General features: G+C 36.5%; 1 protein-coding gene and 1 long non-coding RNA gene across 3 annotated transcripts; one reads left to right on the top strand and one right to left on the bottom strand.

Annotated features, from left to right (window-relative positions):
• Positions 1-13,097: 13,097 nt before the first annotated feature.
• On the bottom strand, positions 13,098-16,846 carry LOC141538910 (uncharacterized). The gene is made up of 2 exons (XR_012481156.1): positions 16,463-16,846; positions 13,098-14,324 (listed from the first exon to the last, which is right to left on the bottom strand). It is a non-coding gene; the product is annotated as an uncharacterized LOC141538910 (long non-coding RNA).
• TACO1 (translational activator of cytochrome c oxidase I) lies at positions 16,533-27,830 on the top strand. 2 transcript variants are annotated; one of them, XM_074260875.1, is made up of 5 exons: positions 16,533-16,941; positions 18,576-18,682; positions 20,022-20,149; positions 20,775-20,952; positions 24,826-27,830. In XM_074260875.1, the coding sequence occupies exons 1-5, from the start codon at positions 16,683-16,685 to the stop codon at positions 25,024-25,026; spliced, it is 873 nt and encodes a 290-aa protein (XP_074116976.1). In that variant the 5' UTR covers positions 16,533-16,682; the 3' UTR covers positions 25,027-27,830. The 2 variants fall into 2 exon arrangements, with proteins under 2 accessions (XP_074116976.1, XP_074116977.1); XM_074260876.1 differs by having other exon boundaries at positions 16,539-16,941; positions 24,908-25,063.

Below are 27,830 nucleotides of genomic sequence, written 5' to 3'. Positions count from 1 at the left end.
TTCTTTCTTTGTTATTGAGTTCTTTTGTTTCTGCCCTGTGCCTTGCAGGGTCCACAATTGGGTTTGGGCTGCTTTGAGCTCATGGGCAGATTTCCATGCTTTGTTGGGTCATTTTGCCTAAACTGTATGAATCTAGCCTGATAATCTGTAGTGTATTCATTTGTCACAACTTTGTCTTAACTTGGTTCTGCCCAGGCAGGGTATATTTGACTCTTAAAAAGGTTTCATATTGCAAATTAAAGTACTACCTTCATGCTCTCTTACTTGATACCTAAGGAAATGAGTAGGGCAGATAGGCTGTCTGTCAGGAGCCCATTCTCTAAGGCAATGGTGTCAAACTTAAATAGGAATGGGGACCATTAATCCATGTATAAGGATTCCTACAGATTGCATATGGACTTAATTTTAAAATGTAATAATGTTATTAGTTTTTTATTTATTGTATTTTTATTTATTTTGTTAAATATTTCTCAGTTACATTTTAATTTAATTGGGGCATGTGTTTGACACCTGTTCTCTCAGAGGAATGTTGTCAGTAAAACAACCACAAAAAACAAAAGCTAAGTTTGGGGTAGATTTCCAGTTAGGAAATTTCACTAAATTCCAATAGTGTCATAATGTTTCCTGCCAGGACATATCGCAAAGGTTTCCATTTTCTATCTTGTTTGATTGGCAAAAATAATCTTTTAAGTCAAACTGAATTGTTTCTTTTTGTTTGATTTAATGTGGTTTGGCAGCTTTGGAGACAGACTGAATCCTACAGGAGATGAAGTTCCTTTTTGAAAATAACATGATTCTGTACTTTAATCCAAGAATAAGCTGTCTTAGAAGAGACACAAATCAGTCCACTCTGAAGTCTCAACTCACTAAAAAAGTGACTATTTAAAAGAATCTTAGACACTAATGTCCTCCCTGAATCTGCTGAACATCTGGGAAGTATTATGGTTTGTAAGGGGCAAGTATTGGTTTCTGGTCATTGAGTTTGTACTACAGAATGAGAATTATGTTAGACTTTCCTGTTGAATGATTCCTGGAAATGGATTTGTTTACAGTTTTTTGGAGAACTTCAGAGACTTTGAGGAGTTGCCCACTGACTGCTATCTGGAAATAGTAGTCCACTCCTATTATTCTGTCACCAATTGCTATTGAGAAATAAAACTGCTTACTTTGCTCTCTCTATATGAGACACTTAGAGACTTCTAATAGAACCTTCTTATTCAGAGAGAGCTATTATATATATATGATATGAAGGACATAGTTAATTATCTTTATTATATAGTATTACCCTAAAATCATATTTAATTCCTGATTTTGTGACTCCTTATATTTAAAGTTCTTTTCTCTATTTATTCCTAGGTTTGAATTTTGATGATAATGATTATGAAGTTAGGTCTTACTTAAAACTTTGAATCCTGACTGATCTTGGTTGCTTGTATTGACCAATTTTGGTAGTAGTCAGTACCTTCCAAAGGAAATGTGAATAAAATCGAGCCCATTATTGTAGGTTGTCTGCCTCATGATTGTGCTAACCAAGGAAAGGAGGAGGCCCATTTAGCTGAGCTCTGGATTAAAATTCTTTGTTCTACCTCAGTTTAAACCTAGAGTTGTCGATGAGAAAATTTGGTGGCAACTAAATGTTAAAAGAAACACAGGTTTAAAATGATTAACAAGGAATATATTTGAACAAATGATTAAACTTTTTAAAGCCAACAAGAATTTTTTGTCGACATTTTGCCCTCCAGACTCATTATTCTTGATATAATCCAGATCATTTAATTTTAGGTGTCCTTCCAGTCTTTCCTACTATTGTGGCACAAGCTCTATATACCACCCCAAGTTTCTTGCTCCAGTGTACCACCATTTATTTGGCTAATATTTGGCAGTCGCTTTTGGCCTTATAAGCAGGCCTCTCAGGTCTGATCTCATTCCTTTCTGTTTGAAAGAATATTTTTCTTCTCTCTCTTTTTCTAGTCCTCTCTTATTCCCCCAAATACAATGTTTCAAAAGACTTATTAGCTATTTTAATAGCTTAAAAATATACAAAGACTTTTAGGATATCCTGTATAACAATGATTACATATATTAAAGATTACATATATAAGCAGAATCTAAATATCTGTAAACTTTTTGCCAGGGAGGATAAGTCTTAAAACACTTTTATTTTATGTTACTTATTTTGGGACTTATTTATGTTACTTATATTTGGAAATCTGGTGTTCACCTAGAAGCTGTCTATCCCTAGTGTGGATTAATTTCACTCAAAGCCTGGTGCAGACTAAAAAGTTTCATCACCCTATTTGGGCCTCATCTTAATTTCTCTCTTAGGTTCTATGAAGCGGTTATCAGCCAGCAAGTAAACTAAGCCTTTTCCTAACAGTGGTGCTGTTTTTGCTGATGTGTAAGCAAAGAAAACTTTTCCATATAGGCCTGTTAATTGTATTTTCAAAACATCAGATTTCCCAAAGAGATACTGACAGTAGCCAACATTAAACTATCTGGGAAAGAGACAAGTCACAGATAATATAACTAGGCAGATGGGTTTGCTCTTTCTGGCCTGGAGAAACCTACTTTGACTTTGCAATTTAAATGTTTCCATCTGAGGCCATACCACTTCCCACCTCCTAAAATCAGTAGCTCTTAGTAATCTTAGATAGTACTCTTCCATTTAGTTGTGTTCAGTGACACCCTCTATTATATCTTAAGCTTCTATTTTACTTCTAACTAAAAAATTTGGACCTTGAACAGCTGATTGAAGCTCTCCCTCACTTTCTCCTCCTTCCCCCTCACTCTTTTAAGTATCTGTATAATACAAATTGCAGAATTTATTTTATGGAACTCCAGGCTGTCTAAAACTAGTTCAGTTCAGTAGGTTTGTTATATTTTCAATTTTTAATTGTTTTTCTTCCACAATTTTACAGTTCCCTGTTTGTTAGTTCATCATAGTTTCAACTGATACACATGTATATACATTCAGGTTCTAAGGTTTACTAGATCTAAAGCTATTGATTAAAAAAACAACAACAACAATAACCTACTTTTTATAATTGCCAACCTTAGTAGTAGAAATTATAATTTTTATTTTTTAGTTAACATGCTCTATGAACAGGATTAGGCCAATATTTTGTTCTTAGAAGGAACAGTGAAATAGACTGGTCTTGTACAGTATCAGAATGATCAAATTTATTATTTGACTTCATTTGTCAAATTGATAATTGTCAACTAGGAAAAATTAGCTATTTTATTTTTGGGCTCAGTCAATTTTGAAATATGTGTTTGGGTCTGTGAAGAAAGCAATCCTTCTGGGAATGTTGGAATGTTCCATGCTCCAGTTTACCTATTAGCTTCTTCCATAAATGGCTCTTGTCTGAAGTCCCTTTTTTCTGGATTATTATGCTGAGGATTGAAATAAATTCTGGACTGAAATTTTATTGTTCTTGATCCATTAGAAAGCAAAGTTCTCAAGTCTGGCCAGAGCAACAGGTAGTGAATAGGAGAAAAAAAAAAAACCCACAAATTCAAGGCTTTTGAGTGTTTCTACAAGTTCAGAAATTATGTTAGAGAATCTGATTACTTTTACTCAGAGTAACTTTCCTTCAAGTATAAGGTTAAAAGTGATATATTTGCTATCTTGGCCATTTTTTTTCTGTTAAATTCTTAGTTTTCAGAGGGTTTGTGAACAAAAGTTGGAAAGGAAGAGAATGGGATTGCCCCAGAAATTGTGATAGTTTTAATTATTGTAAAAGTTTTTCAGAGCATTAGAGACTACTAGAATACATATGTGTATATTTATTAATATGAAAGGAATTTAAGAGAAAAAATGGCTAGAATGGACATATTTTCAGTGTTTTTTTGTTTTTTTTCTTGTTAGCATCTACGAAGGTGATGTTGTTCTAGTAAGTGTTCATTGACCTTTAGCTCTTGGGAACTTTACCTTTGGTTAGAATATACTGATTTAATAGGTAAACTTCTATTTACCTTTCCCCAAATCATAGCTCCCCTCAATCGTGGGAAGAATAGATTGCAGTGTTGCATGATTTATCTCATTTCTTCCTTTCTACCTCTTCTCCTATCATCCCATTCCTGTACACATATACAGTTTCCTTCTCTTGGATTTTTTTTTTTTTTCTTTAACTTAAACTTTGAATTTTTGTGTTCACTTATTAACTTCTTCCTTGTTTGTCTGGGAAGAGAGGAATTGTGGTATTAACTACACATTGGCAGGACTGGTCTAATACCACTGCCCCTTTAGTCTTCTACCCTGTTATTTTGAAAGTATAGCACATGGCACCTTTTACTAGGGATGTTTGGCCTGAAGGACCTTTGAAAAAAGTTCTCAACAGAGATGAATTTTTTGTGTTGATTGTTCATTATGGGGGTAGTAGGGGAGAGATTGAGGAGAAAGGTAAAGTGGATTTTCCCTGGGAGAAAGCCTGGTTTGAGTGATAGTTGATAAAACATAAGAGACTGTTTGCCTTCCCTTGGTGGCTCGCTCATTGACTAACTGTTACCTGTCCGAATTGTTGTCTTTCTGCAATGATTTCCTACCTTTCCTTTTCCCTTAACTGCTATAAAGTTTGATGCTGGCTTCTGTCGGCATTTTAGCCATGAGAGATGGGATCCTGGGCCTTTAAGTTGCTACTTATGGGATCATTAAATAAGGAAACCTACAAGTGAAGTTCAAAGCTGTTTCAATGGGAAGTACAGAAGTGGTCAAATAGAAAGTGATGAATAGAACAGTCTATGGGAAACCTGGTGAATGTGAACTCATGATACATTATTTAAAAGGAACTTTTCTCCTTGAGTTGCTAACATTGTATATATATATATTAAACTAACTGAGCTGAAGCTCTGAATTATTTTAGTCAAGGAGACCTTTATTTTGGTATTCTTTTCTGTCATATAACTCTCTTGTGAGATGATCCTTTCCATTTTCCCAGAGTGAATTTGTAGCATGACTATACAAACTCTACACAAAAAAATCCAGATTTCTTGTTCTCTGAAGTAGGTTAAGCACTAGCAACTGGGCTGCTTTCCTTTTTAGTCTATTGTGTGTGCGTACTTTTTTTAAAAATGTGCTTATATTTTACAGCTTAAACTATATTTTAATCTTTTAGCACCCCATGGTCAAGTGGAAAGGAAACTTGCTCTGTCTTCCCCTATAATGCTCTTTTTTTCCAATACATTATTTTTTTACAGGAATTGATCACATACAGGACTTTGTGATAACCAGTTATAACATTCTACAGTGGAACCACATTACTGAAATTCCATACATTTTAGGCAGTTTTGAAGGTATCTTACAGTGCAAGTGTTATACCTCTAACTTTATAATTTTCTGTATCTTCAGTAGATTATTCATATTTCTAATCTTTTTATTCTAAGTTTCAACCACCTCTGTAAGAAGTACAGTATTATCTGCCTTTCATACTTTGTAATAAAACTTGAACATTTGTAGATTAATTGCATTTCTTCTTGTGATCACTTCACACCTGCATTTAAGCTCTGTTTCTTTGACACTAATGCCAATTTTTAGATTACTAACTCATGAAGCCTTAGACTAAGGGGGCTAAATCGAGATTAGGTCGATGATGAGCTCTAATAGATTGAATATAATGATGTAATATCATATTATTAGAAGAGGAACTCCCCTTGCAAAACAGTGCTATTGAATGTTAAGAGTGTGGGGGAACTATTAATTCCTTATTTCTAGAAACTCTGCCTCTTAATGCAGCTCAAAATTATTTTTTTTTTAGTTTCCACAGCACACTGTTAATACATATGGAACTTGTAGTCCACTAAAACCACAGATGTTTTTCATATATACTTAATACTTATTTATACTTTCCCTATTTTGTTCTTGACATAAACTTTATGGGAGGGGGGGAGCAGGTTGGTGGAAACTAAGTTTTCTTGCCTTGCCTCAACTCACAATGCAGTAGGCTATCACAACTGATTGATGTGAGAGCTTTGACCTTCTGTTTTTGACCCAAATCCTTGCTTAGGCTCCCTACTCCTTCAAGCTCATTATATAGTTCAGATACTCAATTGGTTTTTATTTCACTCCCCCTTAGAACTCTAGAGCTCAAGTGATCCACCAGCTTTCACCTCCTCCGATTTAAAGATGAAGGCCACCAGTCTGGGAAATGGAAAAATGTACAATTCATGTTATTAGATTTGACCCAACATTCTTTGTTTGTCAAGGACTTTTTGAATTATGACCCTTGGCATCCAGTTTATTAACTGTATTTACCACATTAGTAGCAAACTGTAACTAGTTGTTAGAATGGCTGAAGTAAAATAAGGTGAGTTTCCCTAGGACAAGTCGTGGAAAGTTCCTTAAGTGGACGTCTCTTGGTTCCCCATGATTTGCTTTAGCTGACTTTCCAGTGCTGGTGGGGGTTTAGCCATTGTAATAATAATCTGTATTTATGTGTGCTCATTATTTTTTCACAAATGCAAAAAAAAAAAAGACTTAGTAAAAAAGGATCAAATGTCTGCAATACAGAGATACCCCAAGTGTAGTCAACAAACAAGATGAACTAGAGGTCCTAAAACATAGAGGCAGATTTGACCTCAGCGTTCTCACTCCATGACTTTTTTGTGTGAGGGGCTGTAATGAGGGCCACTTACATCTCCAATCTTGAAAAGCTGCTGCTGCTGCTTTTTTTTTCTGCCAAGTGTGACTCTTGGTTGTTCCACACTAGGAGTTGTTTTCTTTTTCTTTTTTTCTTTTTTAAAGAATTGTTCATTTATTTATGTGGCAGTATTTTAAAAATTAATTCAGGATTAAAATAGATTTGTAAAGGTCTGGTCAATTCCAATTGTTCAGGTGGTCAAGAATTAGGTGTTGCTTTCTATTTAAGCTGGTCATTGAACTGTGCCTATTTTCTGGGTTCCCTAGTACTCTTAAACAACTTCCATTAAAGATGCTGCACTTAATGATTTTTAATATATCTTTTAACATCCCCAAGCCTTGGAATTGGGAGTACTATAGTTAATAAGCCTCTCTTCTGCCAAGAAAAGGCTATAGCTCTTTCAGTCTGTTCTGACTGCTGGCTTTTTCAATTTTCTCTTGCTCCTCATCTATAGTCCTTTGTTGAGGTCTCAAAAGCCACCTGCAACTTTGATGTGGGTTTTCTGGAGGTACTGTGATTAGCCAGCAGGAAACTTCCCCTTATCTTCAGTTAGCATTCTCAGCCAAAATATAAGGATTCTACAGTGTTCTGATCATGCCAATGACTGAGATCAGGCTTATCCTGAGAACTTTTTAATTGCTTCTCTTCTGAATTACTTTAAGTGCTGAATGCTCTTCTCTCAACCTAACTGCTTTGCCTAGAATTCTCAGTTCAGTTGTGATTTAACTTTAGGTTAAAAACTCATTTTAGTTCTTGTAACCCCAAAGCTCTCTTTCCTTAAATGAAAAAGGGTTTGAGAGACACTGGGAAAGAAACTTTCAACTGTTCTCTAGGGTTTTTTGTAAAATATCAGTGATTACGTTGCTTCTCTTATTTCCTTGTTAGTACTAAGGTATGCTTATATGCAAATATCTAGGAATCAGAGAAAGCATAATGAAGAGGAAATAGTGTGCAACTTATGGACTTGCCTCTTATAATTTTATTCTTTATAAGGTGGAGGAAATACTAGGCATGTAATTCCTACTACCAGAGAGACTGAGGCTGCTGGATCACTTGAGCCTTGAGAGTTCTTAACTCTCAAGTTCACGCTAGGAGACGGCTACACTATATCCAGTATCAGTATGATCAAACTGTTTTAAGTTAGGAGTTACTAAACTTCTTCCACTCGTGATCAAAAAAAAATTTTTTTTTTTGCTTTTTTTCCTGAGAAATTTTTACATGGCCCTGAGTAGATAGGTATATAAATAGGTATACAAGTCAAATAATTAGTGATAGTAAATCATAATTTCATCACCTCCACAGTTATAACTCCCCCCAAAAAAAAAATAGGTAGCAAATCACTTTTAAGAAGCCAGGGTCTTAGGAGGGATGAAACAGCCATAGTCAGAAATCCAGTGCTGATCAGTAATAGGATTAGACCCTTGTAAGGGGAGAGTAACCCTTGCATCTGCAGCCTGGCTAGAAAATATGGAAGAATAAATCTAGAAAATTCTGTCCTGAATGTAATTCTTATTAGTAAGGAAAAACTGATTGCCAGGAAATGATGAAAGTCATCATTAGAGAAAGTGAAGTCTGAAATGTGTCTAGATTCTGGGAGAACAATTTCAAAGGGTTCTTAAAAAAAACTAGGTAGGATCCCATAATTACAATGCTTATTGATTGATTGATTGAAAGTGAAGTCAACCCAGGAGGGATAGTAAATGCTCAGTAATGAAATTTTGAAGAGACAAAGGAAACAATTTTAATGAAGTAAAAATGGATCTAGTTTAAAGAGACTGATGTGGGAACACTGAGAATTTACCAAGATAGACTTGAAAGAAATTATGTACAGAAACTGAAGATAAGTTGCTGAGGATGAATATAACAATGTAACATAGCAGTATGGCAGTAATGGCAGGGGAGTGAAAGCAGTATTGTGGAAAACAGATAAGGTAATTGATAACAGAGGAAACTGAGCTGCTCAATTTTTATTTTGCTTTTGTTTTCTCTGGCAAGGACAATGATCTTTGGATTGGAAAATTGGTTAATGAGGGCTTGATACCCAGGCTAAGTAAAGACATAGTTAGAGAGTTCTTATTCAGAATGTGGTGAATTCAAGTTACCTGGCCCAGCTGAACTACATCCTTAGAATACTTCTAAAGGACTTGTAGATGTGATTTCTAAACCATTTGTTAGTGATATTCAAAACACAGGAAAACATGATGCAAGAATAGAGATTAGTTAAATCTCCTAATTTTCAAAAGGAAGAGAAGATTCTTTTAACTTTGGGTCAGTGAGCTTGACTGATTTCTAGCATAATTTTAAGCACATTACTAGCGATAATCATTACTATCATGAACCTTTAGAAAAGAAAGTGATCACAAATAGACTTAAAGAGCAAGTCATGCCAGACTAAACATTTCTTTTTTTTTTTTATTTGAAAGGGTTATGTTGGTAGATCAGGGAAATGGTGTAAATATTGTTTGCCTAGAATATAGACAAGCATTTAATAAAGTCATGTTATTTTCATGGAAAAGGAGAAGTGTGAACTAAGGATGTCAGAAGAATAATAATGCCTCCTCCTCTTAGCAGAGAAATTGTTGACTAGAATTGTGAAATGAAACCTTTTCAGACATGGGTAATTTATTGATATGGTTTATTTGACTATTATATGTTAAAAGGAAGTTTCTTTTGGAATCAATGGGAAGTGATAGTCATATTAAAAGAGTGACAGTGAAATTTTAAAAAACTGGGTAAATTTATATGGATTCAAAATTAATTGATAGGATTTAGAGTAGTCTCTTAATGATTCAAGGTTAGGTCTTCAATAAAGTCTCAGGGATCTGTGATTGCTTGGATAAAAATTAGTATAGATGATTATTTTTTATCAAATTTGTTCCTGACACATAGCTGGAAAGGATACTAATAAAGAGATAAAAGATAAAAATCACATATAAGTGATGACAATGTAGAGCCCTTTAGGAAAAGAAGGATTTTATAATTAAAGGTAAATAAAGTAGATAATTTGGCCCATCTATCTAATAGAAAAATTAGTATGTCCAAACTGTAGCCAGTATCATCTTCCATTTTCTTGGTCAAGTCAAAAAGCATTTATGTACCTACTGCATGCCAGTCACCATGCCCTTATGGTAGGATATGAGCCTTTTATATAATATTTCATAAATATAACACAACTTCATCTTGTAAGATCACACTTGAAATTTTACTACAAATTTCCAAAATGTTCCTTAGATAACAGCTTGTGTCTCATTTCCCATTATGCTTCTTTTCCCCATTATGCTGCATGACTCAAAAAGAAAGTGTTATTTTAATTTAGGTAAATTTACTTCATGAAATCAAGATGTTAAACATACTCTTAAACTTCCTTTTAAGCAGATGTCTACAGCTTGGGTAAAACAATACATGGGCTACCAGCAGCCATAGTATTTGAATTTACCCATTTACATTTCCCAAGGAAACCAATGGAATAAATCAATATGAACTCCTTTCAAAAGAACTAAAGAATCTTTGCAGAAAAACTCATTTCTTCAAATGAACACTGAAAGTTGAAGAGTACCTCAGATCTTTGAACTCAGGTGCCTATGTTCTGCATCCCTGGGTCCTGCATAGGAGGGATGTTGTAGTAAATGTTTCTTAATAACTGATTACAGAAAATGTAACTTTTTTTTTTCCTGAGGCAATTGTGGGGGGGTTAAGTGACTTGCCCAGGGTCACACAGCTTAGAAGTGTTAAGTGTCTGAGTCCAGATTTGAACTTGGGTCCTCCTGACTAATGCTCTATCCACTGTGCCATCTAGCTGCCCAAATGTAACACTTTTAAGATTAATTTTAATTATTAAGAATTTTCTCAATCACTTTAAGTCTAAATGAATCAGTGTCAAAAAGAAAAATCAAGTTCTGATTTGTTTTTCCTGATTTCTGAAATGTAAATGCTCAAACTGAAAATTTTAACAATTGGCTCTTCTGAATCTTTTCAAGCTGGTTCAGTACATCCTTCTGCACATTCCTCTTTCAGGCATGCTGGCCAAAATGCTGCTACCCAGGGCATTTTCTGTCCTCAGCAATTCATGTGTTTTGTTGAGGGCCCAGGAAATATGAAGAACCTAAGAAAATTTATGCATTTGTGGTTTGTAAGCCACCTTATACAGTGTGGCTACTAAACTTGACAATGGCTACATGGTATATTGGTGTGTGTGTGTGGGGGGGGGGTTTCCCCTCCATTTACCTACTCTCTCCCTTTTCCCTCATTTCTGAGTATACATTCCAGTTTTCTTTTAAAAAGCAGCACATTTTAAAACATTTTTAATCAATACACTTCCTCTGCCTGCTCTGATTCATTTGTGGAATAAATAGTTCTCAGCAGAAATCAGAGAAATATGAAATAGGAAGAAAGATTCTGGCTATCTACACCAGAATTATATCAGTACATTACTAATTTGGGATCTAGCAAGATCACATAACTAGAACTATATGGGATCTTAGAGATTTTAAAGCTCAGAGAAGCTACGCATTTTAACCAGTCAATAGGCTGTAAGTGGCAGAGTTGTCCTGTGCTCCAAATAAATCACATAATAGTATGAAAAACTAAGTGGAAAGAGTTCTTCAAACTCAAGTTTTTGTGGCTGCAACAGAATTCTTTATTCCATGATAACACACTTTGGAATAAAACATTCAGCCCAATCTAGTAAAGTCTTATATTTGGCACAAATATGATGGGAGAGGTATGATTAGGCAGCAGTAGCAAAAAGATTTGGCTATGTTATTGAACTGTAACTTTAGAATGAATTAGTAATATGATATAGCGTCCAAAAAAAATTAAACGTTTTCTTGGACTGCATTGGGAGGCATAACTTCCAGGATTGAAAAATTGGTAGTTCCTCTGTGCTCTGTCTTAGACCATATCTGGAGTTTCGGGTTTAGATAGCAAAATTTGAGAAAAAGGTTGATAAACTCATGAACTATACCAAGATGGTAAAGGAGGAAGAGGAATTGAGGGAATTACAGATTGGACTTGATAGTCCAGAGAACAAAAGACTGAATTTGGTAAGTGTCTAAAATAGAATAATATAGAAGTACTCTCAAGTGATATGACCAGAGGAATTAGTGAGTTGCAAAGAAGCAAATTAAGTCTGGATAAAGGGAAATTTTTCCTAACAATTGGAGGCATCTATAAGTTGAACATGTTTTTTCAGGACCCACTAGACTCCCCATTGCAAGTATTTTAAGGAAAGCCTTCATGACCATTTGTTGAGTACATTGTAGTGGAGCTTTTTTTGGTATGGGTTGAACTACTAGATGGCTGCTGAAGTCCCAACTATGATTAATTCTTTTGGGCATATTATGGTTACACATCGACTATGGGATAAAGAAGATAAATTTTAATATGTACTTATATTGGGGAAAAAAATTATCAACTATCTCTTTGATATGCTGCTTCTGAAGGCTCCTTTTCTACTTTTATCTAACTAAGGAAATTAGAAGATAAATAGCTCACTTAGCTAAGTGGAGTAGTAGCTCCTTTATGCCTCTATTCTTCTGTACAGTGAAGGTTTTTGGAAGAATGCTCAGAAAGTACTGGAGGATATCTATCTTCACTCCACCAAATAATACAAATAGTATAATACTAAAAGGAGCCCTTCAGATACCAAAAACTCAGCAATGATGTGAAGTGAAAAAGTAAAAATCTGCCACAGAGTGGTTCTGCAGACCAAATAATGAGGCTGTTACTTCTGCCCCTCTCCCCCAACAAATTTTAACAGCTTTTGAGATTAAGATGTTAGCATGTATTAAAGAAGTTCTCACTTGCAGGATAGGGTATGACTCCTGCTGTTTTCCCCCTTTCCCATAGTCCAAAGTGGCCTAGATTAGTCCTTTGACCAACATGGCTGGAGCAAGTTTTAAGTTACTTGACTTAAGAATTAAACTCTACTATCAGGAAGGAGTGAGAGGTGGGGAGAGTGTTAAATGTGGAGCAATAGAGAACTGGGGCATAAGAAAGTAGAGAAGAGAGACCAGACCAGAAATTTAGTGCTGATTACAACTATTTAATACTGTACAGCAGGAAATAAGCAGGAGGATTAAGAGAAAGGTACTCGATTGTAAAGGCTGAAAGGCACCTCTCATAGTAATTTGAGAATTTTCCCCAACTTCTACTAAACCAACCCCCCAGGACTAACCAGGAACTGAAGTCAGTTGCAGAAAGGAAAGTAGAACCAGAAGTGGGTCTACTGAAGAATAGGTCTTGGTACATTTCCTTTAAACAGTGCCCCAACTGGTCAGCCTTACTAATGAGGGAAAGAGCCCTCATCCAACTCTGCTGATTTGAGAGGAACCATCCTTCAGAAAGGAGACACTATAGAAATGTCAGTTATTAACAAAAAGTTGAAAAAAAATAACTTGAAGAAATGACCTTCAATGGGTGAATGCTTTACAATAAAGGAAATGAGTCAAAATCAACCTTTAAGTATCTGCTAACATTGTATTAGACAATGAAGATGACAATGACAAAAATAAAATTCTCCCTCCCCCAAGAAACCTACACTCTAATGGAGTCATTGTATACATACACATACGAGATTAAAAATGTAATCATTGGGCAGGGTGGATGAGTACAATGAAGTGGTTCAGTGGATAGAGAAATGGGCCAGGACTCAAAAGAGAAGTTTAAATCTTCATATGCTTCCAGTGTGATCTTGGACAAATTTTCCCTCGTTTACCTCAGTTTCCTCATCTATAAAATGGGAATAAAGCAACTCCAAGGGTAGTTGTGAGGATTAACAGATAATTGTAAACATTTGGCATAGTACCTGGCACATTGAACTGGAGAAACTTTAGCTACTATCATAAGGAATTAGCACAAATAAATGGCATCAAGAGCCATTTGCCAAAAATAACTGAAGAAACACCTTTCAAAAGAATTACAAACTTTAAATGTCTAATTTTGCACATTGTCATTAGTAATGAATGCAAATTAAAACAAATTTGATATTTGCCTTTATATAATGCGTGACCAAAGATAGAAACTCCGTGCTGGAGGAAGACATACTGGCGCATGCTGTTGGTGAGATTGAAGTGATCCTGGATATCAGTTTGCAATTATGCAAATTTAGCACCTCTTGTGGGCCAAATTCTAAACTGTCATTCATATTCTCCTTTGGATTCTCCCATTGGGTAATTTATTACTCTACCTCAAGATATAGGGATAACCTTCAGGGATTGAGGTTTCTAATATATCTAGTATGTTCTCCCCAATATTGATTAGCCAGTTGATATCAATTAGCTTTTACACTGAGGACATGTCAAGGCTAAGTACAAAATCAGCTCCATATCCCTAGGGGACCTAGCGTAGATGGAGAGAATGGGCCCCTAATTTGGAAGCACAACAAAATTGAGGCATGAGTGTAGGGACCATATGTCACCAAAGGGTATCTAAGCCCTTTATAGAGTCTTCACCAACTTCATTTATGGGAGCAGAATAGCCCAAGATGGGTGAGTTACTCCTTTCTCAACTGCTCCAGCTCCTTATAGGACTTGGGTCAATCCACTGCTAAACTGGGTCAAGCAAGTCACCTGTTGGCTGAGTTTGAGATTACACTGGATTTGGCTGCTATTCAGGCTTCGGTTATTTGTGCAACCTTGGCTTTGATGGATCTTCACCCTTTGACTAGGTACCATTTCAGGATACTCTTTCCTATAAGATCAGGAAAGAATAAAAAACACGGTGGCCAGGAGAGGGGAGACAAGGCAGCCAATAGGATTGCCCCTCTGTTCAACTTGGAGGCTTATTGCAGTTTTCTCCCTGAAAGAAAGGAAAAGCAAAGGGGGCCAAGGAAAGGATATCACTTCTTTGGTATGTGAACTCATTTTTGGTTCAGTCACTTGTCCCCCTACAGCAACCAGTCCCCAGAGGTGCTTAAGGCCTGAAGTAGCTTTACCAAAAGCTGGAAACCAGGAAGGAGATAGTGTATAACTAACTGACCAGGAAGAGCAAATATGCCTGTGCTCAAAGGGTTAATCCTCAGTGACCAGTGCCTCACACAAGTGATTTAAGATGCCCTTTGATCCCACTATGGGACATATCCCAATGAAGTCAGTCAGAAATGTTCAGTATACAGCAAAATATAGCAGCACTCTGTGCAAAGAGCTAGCAGCCAAATGAGTGCCCATTATTTGGGAGTGGCTAAAACAAAACAAAACCATGGTATATGGATGTAATTGAGTACTATTATGCAGTAAGAAATGACTAAAGAATTCAAAGAATTTTATAAGATTTATATGAACTGATGCTGCAGAAAATAGAACTAGAACTAAGTGCAACAAAAATATCTTTCCCATTGCTAACTGGTCAAATTGGTAATTTGCAAAGGAAGAAATCAATAGCCACGTGGTTAAAAAAAAAAAAGTTTCAATCACTAGAGAAATTCAAACTAAAACAGCTGAGGTTCTACCTCATAACTAACAGATTGGCACAAAGGCAAACAAAACAGTACGGAGGGGCTTCATGAAAATAGATATACTATTACACTTTTGATGGAACTGTGAATTTTGGGGAAACAGGCATACTAATGCATCATTGATGGATTGGTTCAGAGGCTTCACCAAACTGCATTCTTTTTTTCATCAGCTATATATTTCCTAGGCCTAAATTTTAAACAAAATCAAAGATAAGAGGAGAACAGCCCATATGTAACAAAAACATGGAAGCTCTTTTTGTAGCAATGCACTGCAAACAAAAGAATTTAAAACACCATCGAGCTGTAGGAAATTACTAAAGGGATAATTTCTCTTCACAATTGGAACATTTCTATGAAATGATGAAGGGAGCAGAATCAATTTATATAATAGTTTTCTAAACTAACCTGAAAGACAACTCCAATCAATGCAACCAACCAATCATGATTTCAGAAGCCCCTCTCAGGTTAGTAATTTGGCTTAAGATGCTGAATGAAAGAAGCATTTTTTACCATGGTTAATTCAGGAATTTGTTTTACTTTACTATGCAAATTTGTTAAAGTTTTTTCATTTGGTAAGTTTTAGGGACATCAGAGGAAGAGAAAAGCCAAAGCTTTTTAGAAATAAAAGGTTTTTTTTAAAAGTATCACTAAAAGCAAATTAACTGTATAATCAAGTGTCCTGGAGAAAAGATAATAAAAGCTATCTCCTATGGCAAAGAGGAAGTAGTAGTGTAACAGAATATGATATACATTTTTACTATTTTTCTTTGAAAAATCAATTTTTAAGGAATTGTGGTTGAAATAATTGATGTAATTTAACATGTCAACCTGCCCTCTGGGGAGGAGATGGGGAGAGGGAGGGGGAAAACTAGAACAAAAGGTTTGGCAATTGTTAATGTTGTAAAACTACCCATGCATATATCTGGTAAATAAAAACTATAATTAATTTTAAAAATTGATGTAAAACAAACTGATCAATTAACAAGCATTTAAAAGGGCCTGCTTTTATATTCAGCCTCGCGCTAGATGCTAAGCATATAGAGACTAATTTTGGTCAGGTTTTATGAATTTTTATAAATTTTGATATATATGTCAATATAATTTTTCCCTTTGCAATAATTTCTTACGCTTTTGAAAGCATTCCGAAGAGTTAAGTCGCTCCCCTCAGAGGGGTAGATGATTTAAAAAAAAAAAAAAATTGACCATATCTTGAAGGTTCCTCTCATTTACGAGGGTCTATTATTCTAGGACCTCGGACTTTTTCCATTAAAATATGGGAGAGTACAAATTAATGATAGACAAATGGATGAAAAAAGCATCTATTGAGCGCTTACTATGTGTAAAGCTCTGTGTTATGTTAGACACCTAAGCTTACCTTTTAAGCAAGAACGGCACCGAAAGTTCATAGAGGAACTCTCTGACCTAGGAACCAAAGTTTTCAGCACGGAGGAAGCGGACGGACGAGCTTCTGAAGCGGACGGACGAGTTTCTGAAACTCGGGTCAAAGTCGCCGGTGGCGCTGATCCTGGACCATTGCCGGGGTGGCTGGGGAGTGGAAGCCCAGATTGGGGAGGCCCTGCAGGGCAGCGGGGCTGATGGCGGCGGCGGGGCTTTGGGGAGCCGCAGCGCGCGGTCTAAGGCTAGCGAGCTTTGGGCCTTGTGGGCAAGCGCCGCAGGTGAGGCCCTGGACCCCGCCGATGTGGCCGGGGCCGGGCCGGGCCCTCCGCTTGTCCGCCGCGACTCCGGCCGGCCACAACAAGTGGTCCAAAGTCAGGCACGTGAAGGGGCCCAAGGACATGGCCAGGAGCCAGGTCTTCACGAAGCTCTCGAGACTCATCCGTTTCGCTGTGAAAGGTGAGCGTGGGATCGGTTCGGGGGAGGAGGGGAGAAGGGGCCAGAATCCAAAGCCGAGCCTCGCCGCTCGCTCGGGAAGTCTCCCGCCCTGGCCCACCGGCCCCACGGGACAGGGCGACGTCGCGTGGGGGAGAGGGAGCTCGGCCTTCAGCCTCTCCTTCCCCAGGGGCTCCGCACTTCGGAAATAACGCTGAAGAACGGGGGAGAATGCCTCCTTTTCCTCCGTGCTTTCCCCCACCGCCCAAACTGCCCCGCCCCCTGTAGGTCCTTTTGGGTGTTCATCTCGGTCGAGGATTTTAATTTTCTTTTCTTTTTAAATTGATATCTTTGGTCAGTCAATAAACATTAATAATGACCTGATATGTGCCAGTCACCGTCCCAAACGCTGGAGCCTCGGACGAGACAATCCCCGCTGTCAGTGTTTGATGTAGGAGACATTAAAAATTAATGTAACCAGAATTATCCATTTTATCTTTCAGGATTGGCTAAATTTGGGGAGAAAGGGGTTTTTTAAGATCTTGCTGTAGTCACAAAAGCTATTCTAATTTTTATGGTGTTTATTTGACCATAACTTCTCATTTCCTCCCTTCTCTGCCTTCTAAACTAACAAGCATAATATACCCACCTTCCTGAAAAACTTAGTTGGGAATAACATATTTCTCCAGTTTGAAATTCCTCTTTCCTCTTAAAAACAGTAAAGTCTTTTTAGTTTAGTTATTTAGTATTGTTCCTTCCTTCTTGCCTTCCTCTTCTAACAATCATAAGCATATCCATGTACTCTGTGCTTTCTAGAGGTGGGTGTCTGTGAATTCTATAAGCTAACTTTGGCTTTGCCTGAATTTTTACTATTGCTTTGCATGGAAAATGGTTCTGTTAAATTAGGGCCTTCTCTTGCAACAATTAGAATGAGAGTCTCTTGAATTCAAAGAATTTGAAAATGAAGAATCTTGATCAGTAGCTTCTCCCATCCATTTAATTTCCTTCATTTTATGGTAAATGACTCTAAAATAAATGACTTTGTGGCAACCCTATGTCTATAATGGATATGAGAAGAGGAAACCACATACAAGACTTAAGTGTCCCTTCTAAAAAGAGATGTTTTAGTATGTTCTGGATAGCCAACTAAGATCTCAGAAGGGCTGAAGGAAGGGAATAGGATACCACAGTCCTCCCAAACCTCTGAACTGGGCCCCTGAGAGGCAGCTCCAAATAGAGCTCCTTTGTATTCCCTTTTGTATAAGAAAAGTTTCTTCTCTGACACATGTTAGAGTCTGCCCCCTCTCCCCTTGAAGGTTCCAGAATGCTGATCAGTAGAACAAAGTGTTTTCTGCTCTCTCTACTTTCAGGTCTATGATTTGGGATCTTTAAGTACAATAATTGGTTGAAGGGATAAACAATGTTTAACTGCCATGTTTTCTGATTTATCCATGGTTAACAAAAAGGATGTAGAGAGGGTTCTAGGTAGGAAACCAGCTACTATGGTATCATTTTAGTTCATATGGACACTAATCACAGAAGTTATTAGGAAAAAAAGAAATCTTTTTAACTCGTGTTAACTATATATAGTTTTTATATGTGAAGGAGACCAGGAATAAGGAGCAATAATCTCATTTATGTCTTGTCTTCTTCCACAGAAGGAGGCCCCAATCCAGAGTTAAACAGCAATCTGGCCAATCTCCTGAAGTTGTGTCGAAGCAAGAACATGCCAAAGTCAACCATTGAGGCAGCACTGAAAAGTGAGGTGCTCACTTTCTGCTATTTCTAGCACCACTTAGGTTTGGATGCCTAAAGGAAGCTGCTTATATTGTCTTGGAAAAAGGCTGTCTCTTACTCTAACAGCTTTGAACTGTAATAGTTATTGTACTTAGTTTATTTTCCACCCAAATCTTCATTGTTCCAACCTCTAATTGGATTCTGGGAAGTCATTAAACAATGAGGAAGGTGAGGGATTAGGATTTCAGGGAAATTTCAAACAGGTTAAAGCAACTACCAAAAAGCAATCCTAGGGGAAACAACAAAGGCAGGGAGTCCCCAGTAAACAGGTTTCTTTGGGCAAAATTGAGAGACAATTACCAGGCATGTTGTATGCTACATATATCTCCTCTGGGGAATGCAGAAGTCTTCTGTACTTTCTCAAACAACAGCAGGATTCTTAAGTGTCCCATTTTAAAATGTATTTGGTGGTAAGCAGAACTTTTGTTGAGAGGCCTTCCCTCCATTGCCCTTGTAGCTCTTAGCCACTGGTAGTCTTTAGAATTTATTTAGTATTTTACTTTTTCCCAGTTACATGTAAAAACAATTTTAACCTTTGTTTTTTAAAACTTTTGGTTCCAAATTCTCTCCTTTTCTTTTCATCCCCCTTCCCCATTGGTCATGTTATGAAAGAAAACAGAGATACTCCCTCCCCCCCTCAAGAAAAATAAAGTAAAAAAAAAAGTATGCTTCAATCTGTATTCAGACACTATCAACACTGATAGTCTTCTAGCTGGAAAGTGCAATGACCTCCTTAGAACCCTGGATACCTTAGAATCAGCTGGAGTCAGGATAAGCAAAAGTCTTTATTCTTGATCTTTTGGGGTCGCCCTCAGGGGAATAGATATAGGAATCTGCACACCTCCTTTCTCTCTCTCCACTGCCAAAGAATGATCCCACTTGTCCTACTCCACCCTCCAATGCCTCTTTTCCTTCACTGTATACACCCACAGAAGGAGCCAGCACAGGATGGTGGGCCTGGTCATTCTCCAAGCATATGCTAATAGAGTATTGTCCAGTTGGTAATTAGCCTCAAGTGCTTGGACTCAGTGCAACTCAGTTTCAGCCCTTTACAGGAAAGGTTATGGGTTTTTAGTGCTTGGTAATCTCTGAAGCACTATAAAGAACCCAGAAATAATTATACTCCAGCTTGGGAAAAGGACCTATAATCATTCATCCCAACCATATTTGATCTCAGGCAAGATGAAGGGTCACTAGACGTTTCAAGTTTTGAAGACTCAGAATCCAGTACAAGTTAGATATGGCGTGGTGGATTGGATGAAATAGAGATGGATGAACCCTGGTTGTTTCGGTATTCTTTGTTGCAGAAAAACAAGGACATCTATCTTCTCTATGAAGGAAGAGGCCCAGGCGGCTCTTCTCTACTCATTGAGGTACTTTCAGACAGTAGTACCAAGTGTCATTCAGACATCAAGCACATCATGAACAAACATGGGTATGTGGTAGGTGTTGGGTGTGGGGAGGGATGAGAAGGAAGAGTAGTCATGGGTAGAAGGGCCAGGAGCCTAATTTCTGATTCTCTTCTGGAAAAGTTGTTTACTTTTTCTAGTGATACTAGTTCAATCTAAGGAAACTTATATTGCAGTTTCAATTTGTTTCAATTTGGCTCGTCCTAGGCCTTCTTGTAGCCTGGGGTCCAACAGCTTTCTGCTTTTGATTTCTTAATTATATGGCTTCTGGAGGTCTTTTTATTTTATTTTTGTCTCTGAATTCTTTTTCAGTCTCCAATAATAATATAGTATCCTGATCTTGAAACAAGCTACTTGGGGAATAGATTATACAGACTTTCTGGAGAGGTAGTAGAAAGTGGGAAGATAAGTAGAAAGATAGCACTCTTCATCCTACAAACCCTAATTAGAGATAAACAAAATTATGATAAGAAGGAGAAAAATTATTGAAGTGATTTTGAAAAGAAATGTTTGAATTATTGTCCTGCTTAATGGGGGTGGGGTAGAAGGCAAAATAAGGTAAGGAAATCAATGATAGAGCATTTTGTGGGTACTGAATGATACAAAATGACCTAAAGCAGTAACTATGAACCCCTCTTTGTTCTCATACAGGGGGGTGATGACTGATGGGGCCAAGTATTCCTTTGACAAAAAAGGGGTCGTTGTTGTTGGCACAGAAGACAAAGAAAAGAGGTCTGTGAACTTAGAGCGAGCCCTTGAGTTGGCATTTGAGGCTGGAGCTGAAGATGTACAGGAATCTCAGAATGATGATGAGAAAAATATGCTTAAAGTAAGTTTGAAAGAGAGATGTTAAGTTGCTTCTTTTAAAAAGGCTTCCAGAAAAAATTTGGAAAAATTAGTTCAACATATTCCTTTATTTTTAAAAAAAATAATAGCTTTTTAGTTTTCAACATTCACCCTTGCAAAACCTTCTGTTCCAAATTTTTCTCTCTTCCTCCCCTAGACAGCAAGCAATCCAATATAGGTTAAACATGTGCAGTTCTTCTAACCTTATTTCCACATTTATCATGCTGCACAAGAAAAATCAGATCAAAAAGGAAAAAAAAAAAAAACAAGAAAGAAAAAAACAAACAAGAACAAAAAAGGTAAAAATACTGTGTTGTGATCCATATTCAGTTCCCATAATCCTCTCTTTGGATGCAGGCCCCATAATCCTTTCTCTGGCTCTATCACAAGTCTTTTGGAATAGACCTGTATCACCTCGCTGTTGAAAAGAACTACATCTATCAGAGTTGATCATTTTATAATCTTGCTATTTCTGTATGCATTGTTTTCTTGGTTCTGCTCACTTCATTTCATCAGTTCAAGTCTCTCCAGGCCTTTCTGAAATCATCTTGCTGATTGTTTTTTATAGTAACAATAATATTACATAACATTCATATACCATAACTTATCTAGCCATTCTCCAACTAATGGGCATCTACTCAGTTTTCAGTTCCTTGCCACTACAAAAAAGGGCTGCCACAAACATTTTTGCACATGTGGGTCCTTTTCCCCTTTTTTATGCTCTCTTTGGGATACACACCCAATAGTGAGACTACTGGATGAAAGGGTATGCAGTTTGACAGCTCTTTGGGCATAGCTCCAAATTGCTCTCCAGAATGGTTGGATCAGTTCACAACTCCACCAACAATATTAGTGTCCCAGTTTTCTCACATCCCTTCCAACATTTATCATCTTTTCCTGTCATCTTAGCCAGTCTGAGAGGTATGAAGTAGTACCTCAGAGTTGTCTTAAGTTACATTTCTGTAATCAATAGTTATTTAGAGCATTTTTTATATTAACATATTCCTTTTTTAAAAATAATCATTAGTACAACATTTAAAAAACATTATTATTACATAATATGTTGTTATTGTGAGATTTTTGCTGTGCTGCTTATATAGGCTTTGATTTAAAATATTCATGGTCTAGAGGTACTTCTCTTCCCACATTGTATGAGGACTATAGAATTATATACTTTAAGTCAGAAGGGACTTTGGCCGTTATTGTCCCACAATAGGAATTCTCTCAACAAAGTCCTTGGTAAATGATCACTTTCTACTTGAAGATCTTCCGTTATAAGAAACCATAAGCTGATGTGGTACCTTGTTCTACTTTTAAACAGTCTAATTTTAATTGTTAAAGGAATTTGTCCTTATATTGAATGAAAATGCACATTTCTACAATTTTATCCCAAAATAAAATCAGAACACAGGAGTTGGTAAGGACCCATGTGCCACTTCTTGGTAGTTTTTCATTCACTACTATTATATAGATTGCATTATATTTTTAAAGTGCTGTATTAAAAACATATCTATTTCTATATGTAAACACTACAAAAACAGAATTGGAAAAAAACTATAAAATTATAAACAATCTTGACTACCAAGAAGAGATTTGAGAAGACACCTCCTTCTTCCCTCTACCTCCTTTTGCAGAGGTTAGGCTACAGGTATGGAATATTGTATTTAAAATCAGTTTGTTTGGTTTTTTTGAAGAGTTGATCAGTTTTTCTATATTTCCCTCTCTTGTTTTTCTTCCTTTTAAAACAATTCCTTATTCTGAGGAAAATTATCTGGAAGTGATAGAATTTAAATATGAAGGGGAAAATCTAGTCAGTGAAAAAAAACAGAAGATATAAATAAAAACCCCTTGCTCTTAGCTGTAGCTATGAAAGATACCTGATCCCATTCTTTTCTAGTATTGTTGGGTTTTTGTTGTTATTGTTTCAGTATTTATTTAACATTTTATTTTCCCCCATAACATTTAAAAGCAGTTTTTAACATTCATTTTTTTTATTATAGATTTTTATTTACAAGATCTATGCATGGGTAATTTTACAACACTAACAATTGCCAAGCCTTTTGTTCCAATTTTTCCCCTTCTTCCTCCCACCCTTCTCCCTCAGATGCCAGGTTGACCAATACATGTTACATATGTTAAAGTATAAATTAAATACAACATATGTATACATGTCCAAACGGTTATTTTGCTGTACAAAAAGAAACGGACTTTGAAATAGTGTGCCATTAGCCTGTGAAGGAGATCAAAAATGCAGGCAGATAAAAATAGAAGTAATAGGAATTCTATGTAGTGGTTCATAGTCATCTCCCAGAGTTCTTTTGCTGGGTGTATCTGGTTCAGTTCATTACTGCTCTATTGGAACTGATTTGGTTCATCTCATTGTTGAAAATGGCCACATCCATCAGAATTGATCATCATATAGTATTGTTGTTGAAGTATACAACGATCTCCTGGTCCTGCTCATTTCACTCAGCATCAGTTCATGTAAGTCTCTCCAGGCCTTTCTGAAATCATCCTGTTGGTCATTTCGTACAGAACAATAATATTCCATAATATTCATATACCACAATTTATTCAGCCATTCTCCAGTTGATGGGTATCCACTCAATTTCCAGTTTCTGGACACTACAAAGAGAGCTGCCACAAACATTCTTGCACGTACAGGTCCCTTTCCCTTCTTTAAGATCTCTTTGGGATATAAGTCCAGTAGTAACTGATATAAGCCCAGTAGTAACTATGCACAGTTTAATAACTTTTTGAGCATAATTCCAAATAATTCTCCAGAATGGCTGGATGTATTCACAATTCCACCAATAATGTATCAGTATCCTTGTTTTCCCACAACCTGCTTTATCTTTTCCCAACATTCTGCATTATCTTTCCCTGTCATTCTAGCCAATTTGACGGGTGTGTAGTGGTATCTCAGAGTTGTTTTAATTTGCATTTCTCTGATTAATAATGACTTGGAGCATCTTTTCATATGGCTAGAAATATTAACATTCATTTTTAAAAGTTTTGAGCTTCAACTTTTCTCCTTCCTTTTCCTTTTCCCCCATCATTGAGAAGACAAGCCATTGTAAATAAAAAGCTATAATAAAAAAGAAAAATATGAAAAGAAAATAAATAAACTCAGGTCCTCCTAAAAAAAAAGAGAGAGAGAAGACAAGCCATTTGATGTAAGTTGTACATGTGCAGGCATGCAAAACATTACATGTTATTATGCTGTGACAGAAAACACAAAAAAGGAAAGAAAGTTTTAAAAAGTATTCTTTGATCCACATTAAGATTGCATAAATTCTTTCTCTGAAGACGCACAGCATCTTTGATCATAAGTCCTTCAGAATTCTCTTAAATCATTGTCTGCCAATAGCTTTTATTCATAGTTGTTTGTCTTATAGTATTACTATTCTTTTATACAATGCTTTTCTGTTTCTATTCATTTCACTATGCATAATACAAGTTTTTCCAGGTTTTTCTGAGAACATCCTACCCATCATTTCTTATTGTACAATAGAATTCCATCACTATCATATTCTCCATCTCTTTCAGCCATTGATGGACTGATGGCCATCCCATCAATTGCCAATTCTTTGTCACCACAAAAAGAACTGCTATTAATATTTTTGTACACATAGGTTCTTTTCTGTTTTTTATCTCTTTGGGATATAGAGTAGTCGTGATGTTTCTGGATCAAAGAGTATGCTTAATTTTATAGCCCTTTGAGCATAATTATAGTTATTTTTTAAAGGTATGACCGTTGATATTCTGGTCATGTATCCATTTTGAGCTTCTTTTGATTTATGGTATAAGTTGTTGACCAATCTAAATCTAATTTCTGGCCTATTGCTTTTTCCAGTTTATATGTGATGTCACTTCACTGCATGAAGTGAGGACAAAACTAGACTCGCTGGGTTTGTGTTCTGTGTCCTGTGTCTTAGAATTCATCCCTAACATGAAGGTGAAGCTGTCAGATGGGGACATGGAGGCAGCCGCCCATTTAATTGAAGCACTTAATAGCTACGAGGATGTGATTCGAGTCTATGACAACATTGAATAACGGGGTTTGCTAGGATTGCCTCATTCTTCAGGTAGCAATGCAGCTCAGTAGTATGAATTTCCATAAACTACTTTTGGGACCTGAGAACAGGATGCCTTGACAGATCATCAGTGTATTAAACCAAGATCAGTGACAGTGGAGAGTCACAGCACAGCCAGCATGCTGAGTGGTCGTTACTTGCTTTGTGTTCCATGAGGAAAGAAGAACCTCGGAATCTTCATGTGACATAATGAGGACAATTGAGATGATATCTGATTTCTGCTGACTAACTGAACCTAAATGTCTAATCAAGCTGCTGCCGTTGGCTTAGTCTGTGATTAAAGAAGATCACCCTTTAAGTGACTTCTTAGTGAATCACTCTGAATGCCTGGAACAGAAACTACTTTTTTTATAGTAACAAAAATGATTTATATTGGTAAATTGTCTGGTGTGTGATGATTAACTGTTTTCAGTGGGGTTTTTTTTCTTCATGAAATGTGACTTAATCCACCTAGGCACATTAAATCTCCCCAGAAGGACTAAAATCCTTTGAATACTCACCATCTCTGTTCAGATCTTTCTTTTGCCTTGTAAATATCTCCTTTAATGCCTTGATCTATCATATCAACAAATGGCCTAAACACATTAAATGAAGCATAGCTTAATCATCATCCTCAGATTCTGTCTGAGGAAGTAGGTAGGGCAAGTGGGAGAAAAGAGACCATTTATGGAGTTCTTGGGGGTGAAGTATTTACCCCAAGTGCCCATCAAAATTTTAAAAAAGGCTGTGGTCACATCCTGTTTCTTCCCTCAAATGGTGCTGCCTATACACCTCTCATACCACAAGAGGGCAGTAATCTACTCCCCAGCCCACCTTGGAAAAGGCTTCAGAAAATTAACTTCCATATTCAAGGTAACTCACCCTTGGGTATCTACTTTGGTTAGGGGCTTGAATGTTACGTTTGTACCCTGATAGCAGATTTCTTGGCCCTCAAAAGGGACCTATTAAATTGGATCTGAACTAGGGTTCTAGGATTGCAGCATGGTGTAGAAAAAAATGTCCTGTTCTCAGTAGATCAGGGCTGTAGACTGTTCGGTGATGTTCTTTCTCCTGCTTTTGGACCATACTATGGAAAGTGATGTTGTCCTTATCCCATTTTGAAATCTAAATTTTTTTTTTCACTTTTCACTCTTTTTCACTTCAATTCTTCCTCTAGAGTATCATTTCCCTTCTCTCCACTCATATGTCTACCATCCTAATTCAATCTCTAATCACTTATTGTTTGGACTATTGTAATATCCTAATTTTTTTTTCTGTCTTCTTCAGTCTATTCTTCCACACAGCTGCCAAAGTCATATTCCTAAATTGTAGACCAAACCACATTTTTTCCCTTATGTAATAAAATTACTGATTCCCTTATTTCCTTTAGATTAAAATGCAAACTGGCTTTTAAAGCTCTTCACAATTTCTTTTTGAGCATACTTTTTTAGGATTATACATTATTGCCCTTGACATACTCTTGTCTTCTAAACAGTGTCCAAACTAATCAAACAATGTTATGCATTGGAAAGGGTTCTAGATTTAGACCAAAAAGGCTTAGGTCTAATTTTCATCTCTACCTATGTGACATTAAATAAGACATTTCATCTCTCTAGAGCTCAGTTTCTTGATCTGTAAAATGAGGAAGTTACATTAGAACATTTTTAGGGCCCCTTTCAGTTCTAAATCGGTAATACTAAGTATTATATAGTTAAACTTAAAATACAATAAATTTGTTCCTGAAAAGTTGGAGGAAAATTGAATTTAGAGAAAAGTGATCATTTAAAAGATATGAAGGAATCTTAATATGTAAAGGAATTTTGTGGTGAATTTTTATAAAATGAATAATCATAAATGAATCATAAAGTAAATAATGAATCATGTCTCTCCCTAAATAAGCTCAAGATCTGAAATCTCATCATTATAGTGTTTGATTCCTCTTTAATGCTTTATACTTCCTCAGTACCTTCATTTGCCTCTTTCCTCTGCCAGAAGAAAGAACAATGAAATCCTGACAAGGCCTGTCTTTCCATCCAAGTACTCTTTGCCCCATAGCTCCCCACCATCAGTTTTTCAGCTTCTTTCTATATATTGTCTTCCTACATTAGATTAAAATCATGTCCTGTTTTTCTTATTGTATCATCAGCACTTAGCACAGTGCCTGGCATTTATTGACTAATTACCATCAATTTGTCTTTCATGTGTTTTAAGAAAAGACACTCATGTTCATAGGACTATATCAATGTGAATCCTAAAATATATGATCACGTTGACTCCTGACTGTCTTTCACTGAAATTAGGAACTGAAAAAGATAAGAATTAACTCTTCTTCCTCTGGGCAAGGTCAAAGCTCTGTTCCTTATCTCCATGATCTAAAAATGACCTCATTGCTTCCTAACTAATGAAGCTACAGCTGGAATTTTAGAATAAAGCAGTGCAGAACAACTGGATTCTAATTTCAGCTCTGCCACTAGGTCAGATTTGGTCAAGGATCTTAACCTTCTTAAGTCAAAGATTTCTCATTCATGAAATGAAGGGATTTAGATTGCATGACTTCTAAGGTTTTTCCTAATGCTAACATTCTTGGTCTAGTATCTTGTATATATTTGTCACACCTATTAGCATTTATATAGAGCTTTACAAACTGTTTTGTAAACATTATCTCATTTTTTACCCTCACAAGGTGGGTGTATCTACATTTTACAGATGAGGAAACTGAGACAGTGATTAATGATTATATGATGATAGTACCAAAAATAAATCGAAAAGTGTCTGTTGTATACCA

This window comes from Sminthopsis crassicaudata, chromosome 4, assembly GCF_048593235.1.
Source record: "Sminthopsis crassicaudata isolate SCR6 chromosome 4, ASM4859323v1, whole genome shotgun sequence".
Lineage (NCBI taxonomy): Eukaryota > Metazoa > Chordata > Mammalia > Dasyuromorphia > Dasyuridae > Sminthopsis > Sminthopsis crassicaudata.
The sequence above is the reverse complement of the archived record's forward strand: the minus strand, read 5'-3'. Positions and strand labels throughout refer to the sequence as shown.

Excerpts from the sequence above, each read along its gene's own strand:
- TACO1 (XM_074260875.1), top strand. The coding sequence starts at position 16,683 with ATGGCGGCGGCGGGGCTTTGGGGAGCCGCAGCGCGCGGTCTAAGGCTA. Across the intron at positions 16,942-18,575 it reads CATCCGTTTCGCTGTGAAAG|AAGGAGGCCCCAATCCAGAG; the intron begins GTGAGCGTGGGA and ends CTTCTTCCACAG. Across the intron at positions 20,150-20,774 it reads CACATCATGAACAAACATGG|GGGGGTGATGACTGATGGGG; the intron begins GTATGTGGTAGG and ends GTTCTCATACAG.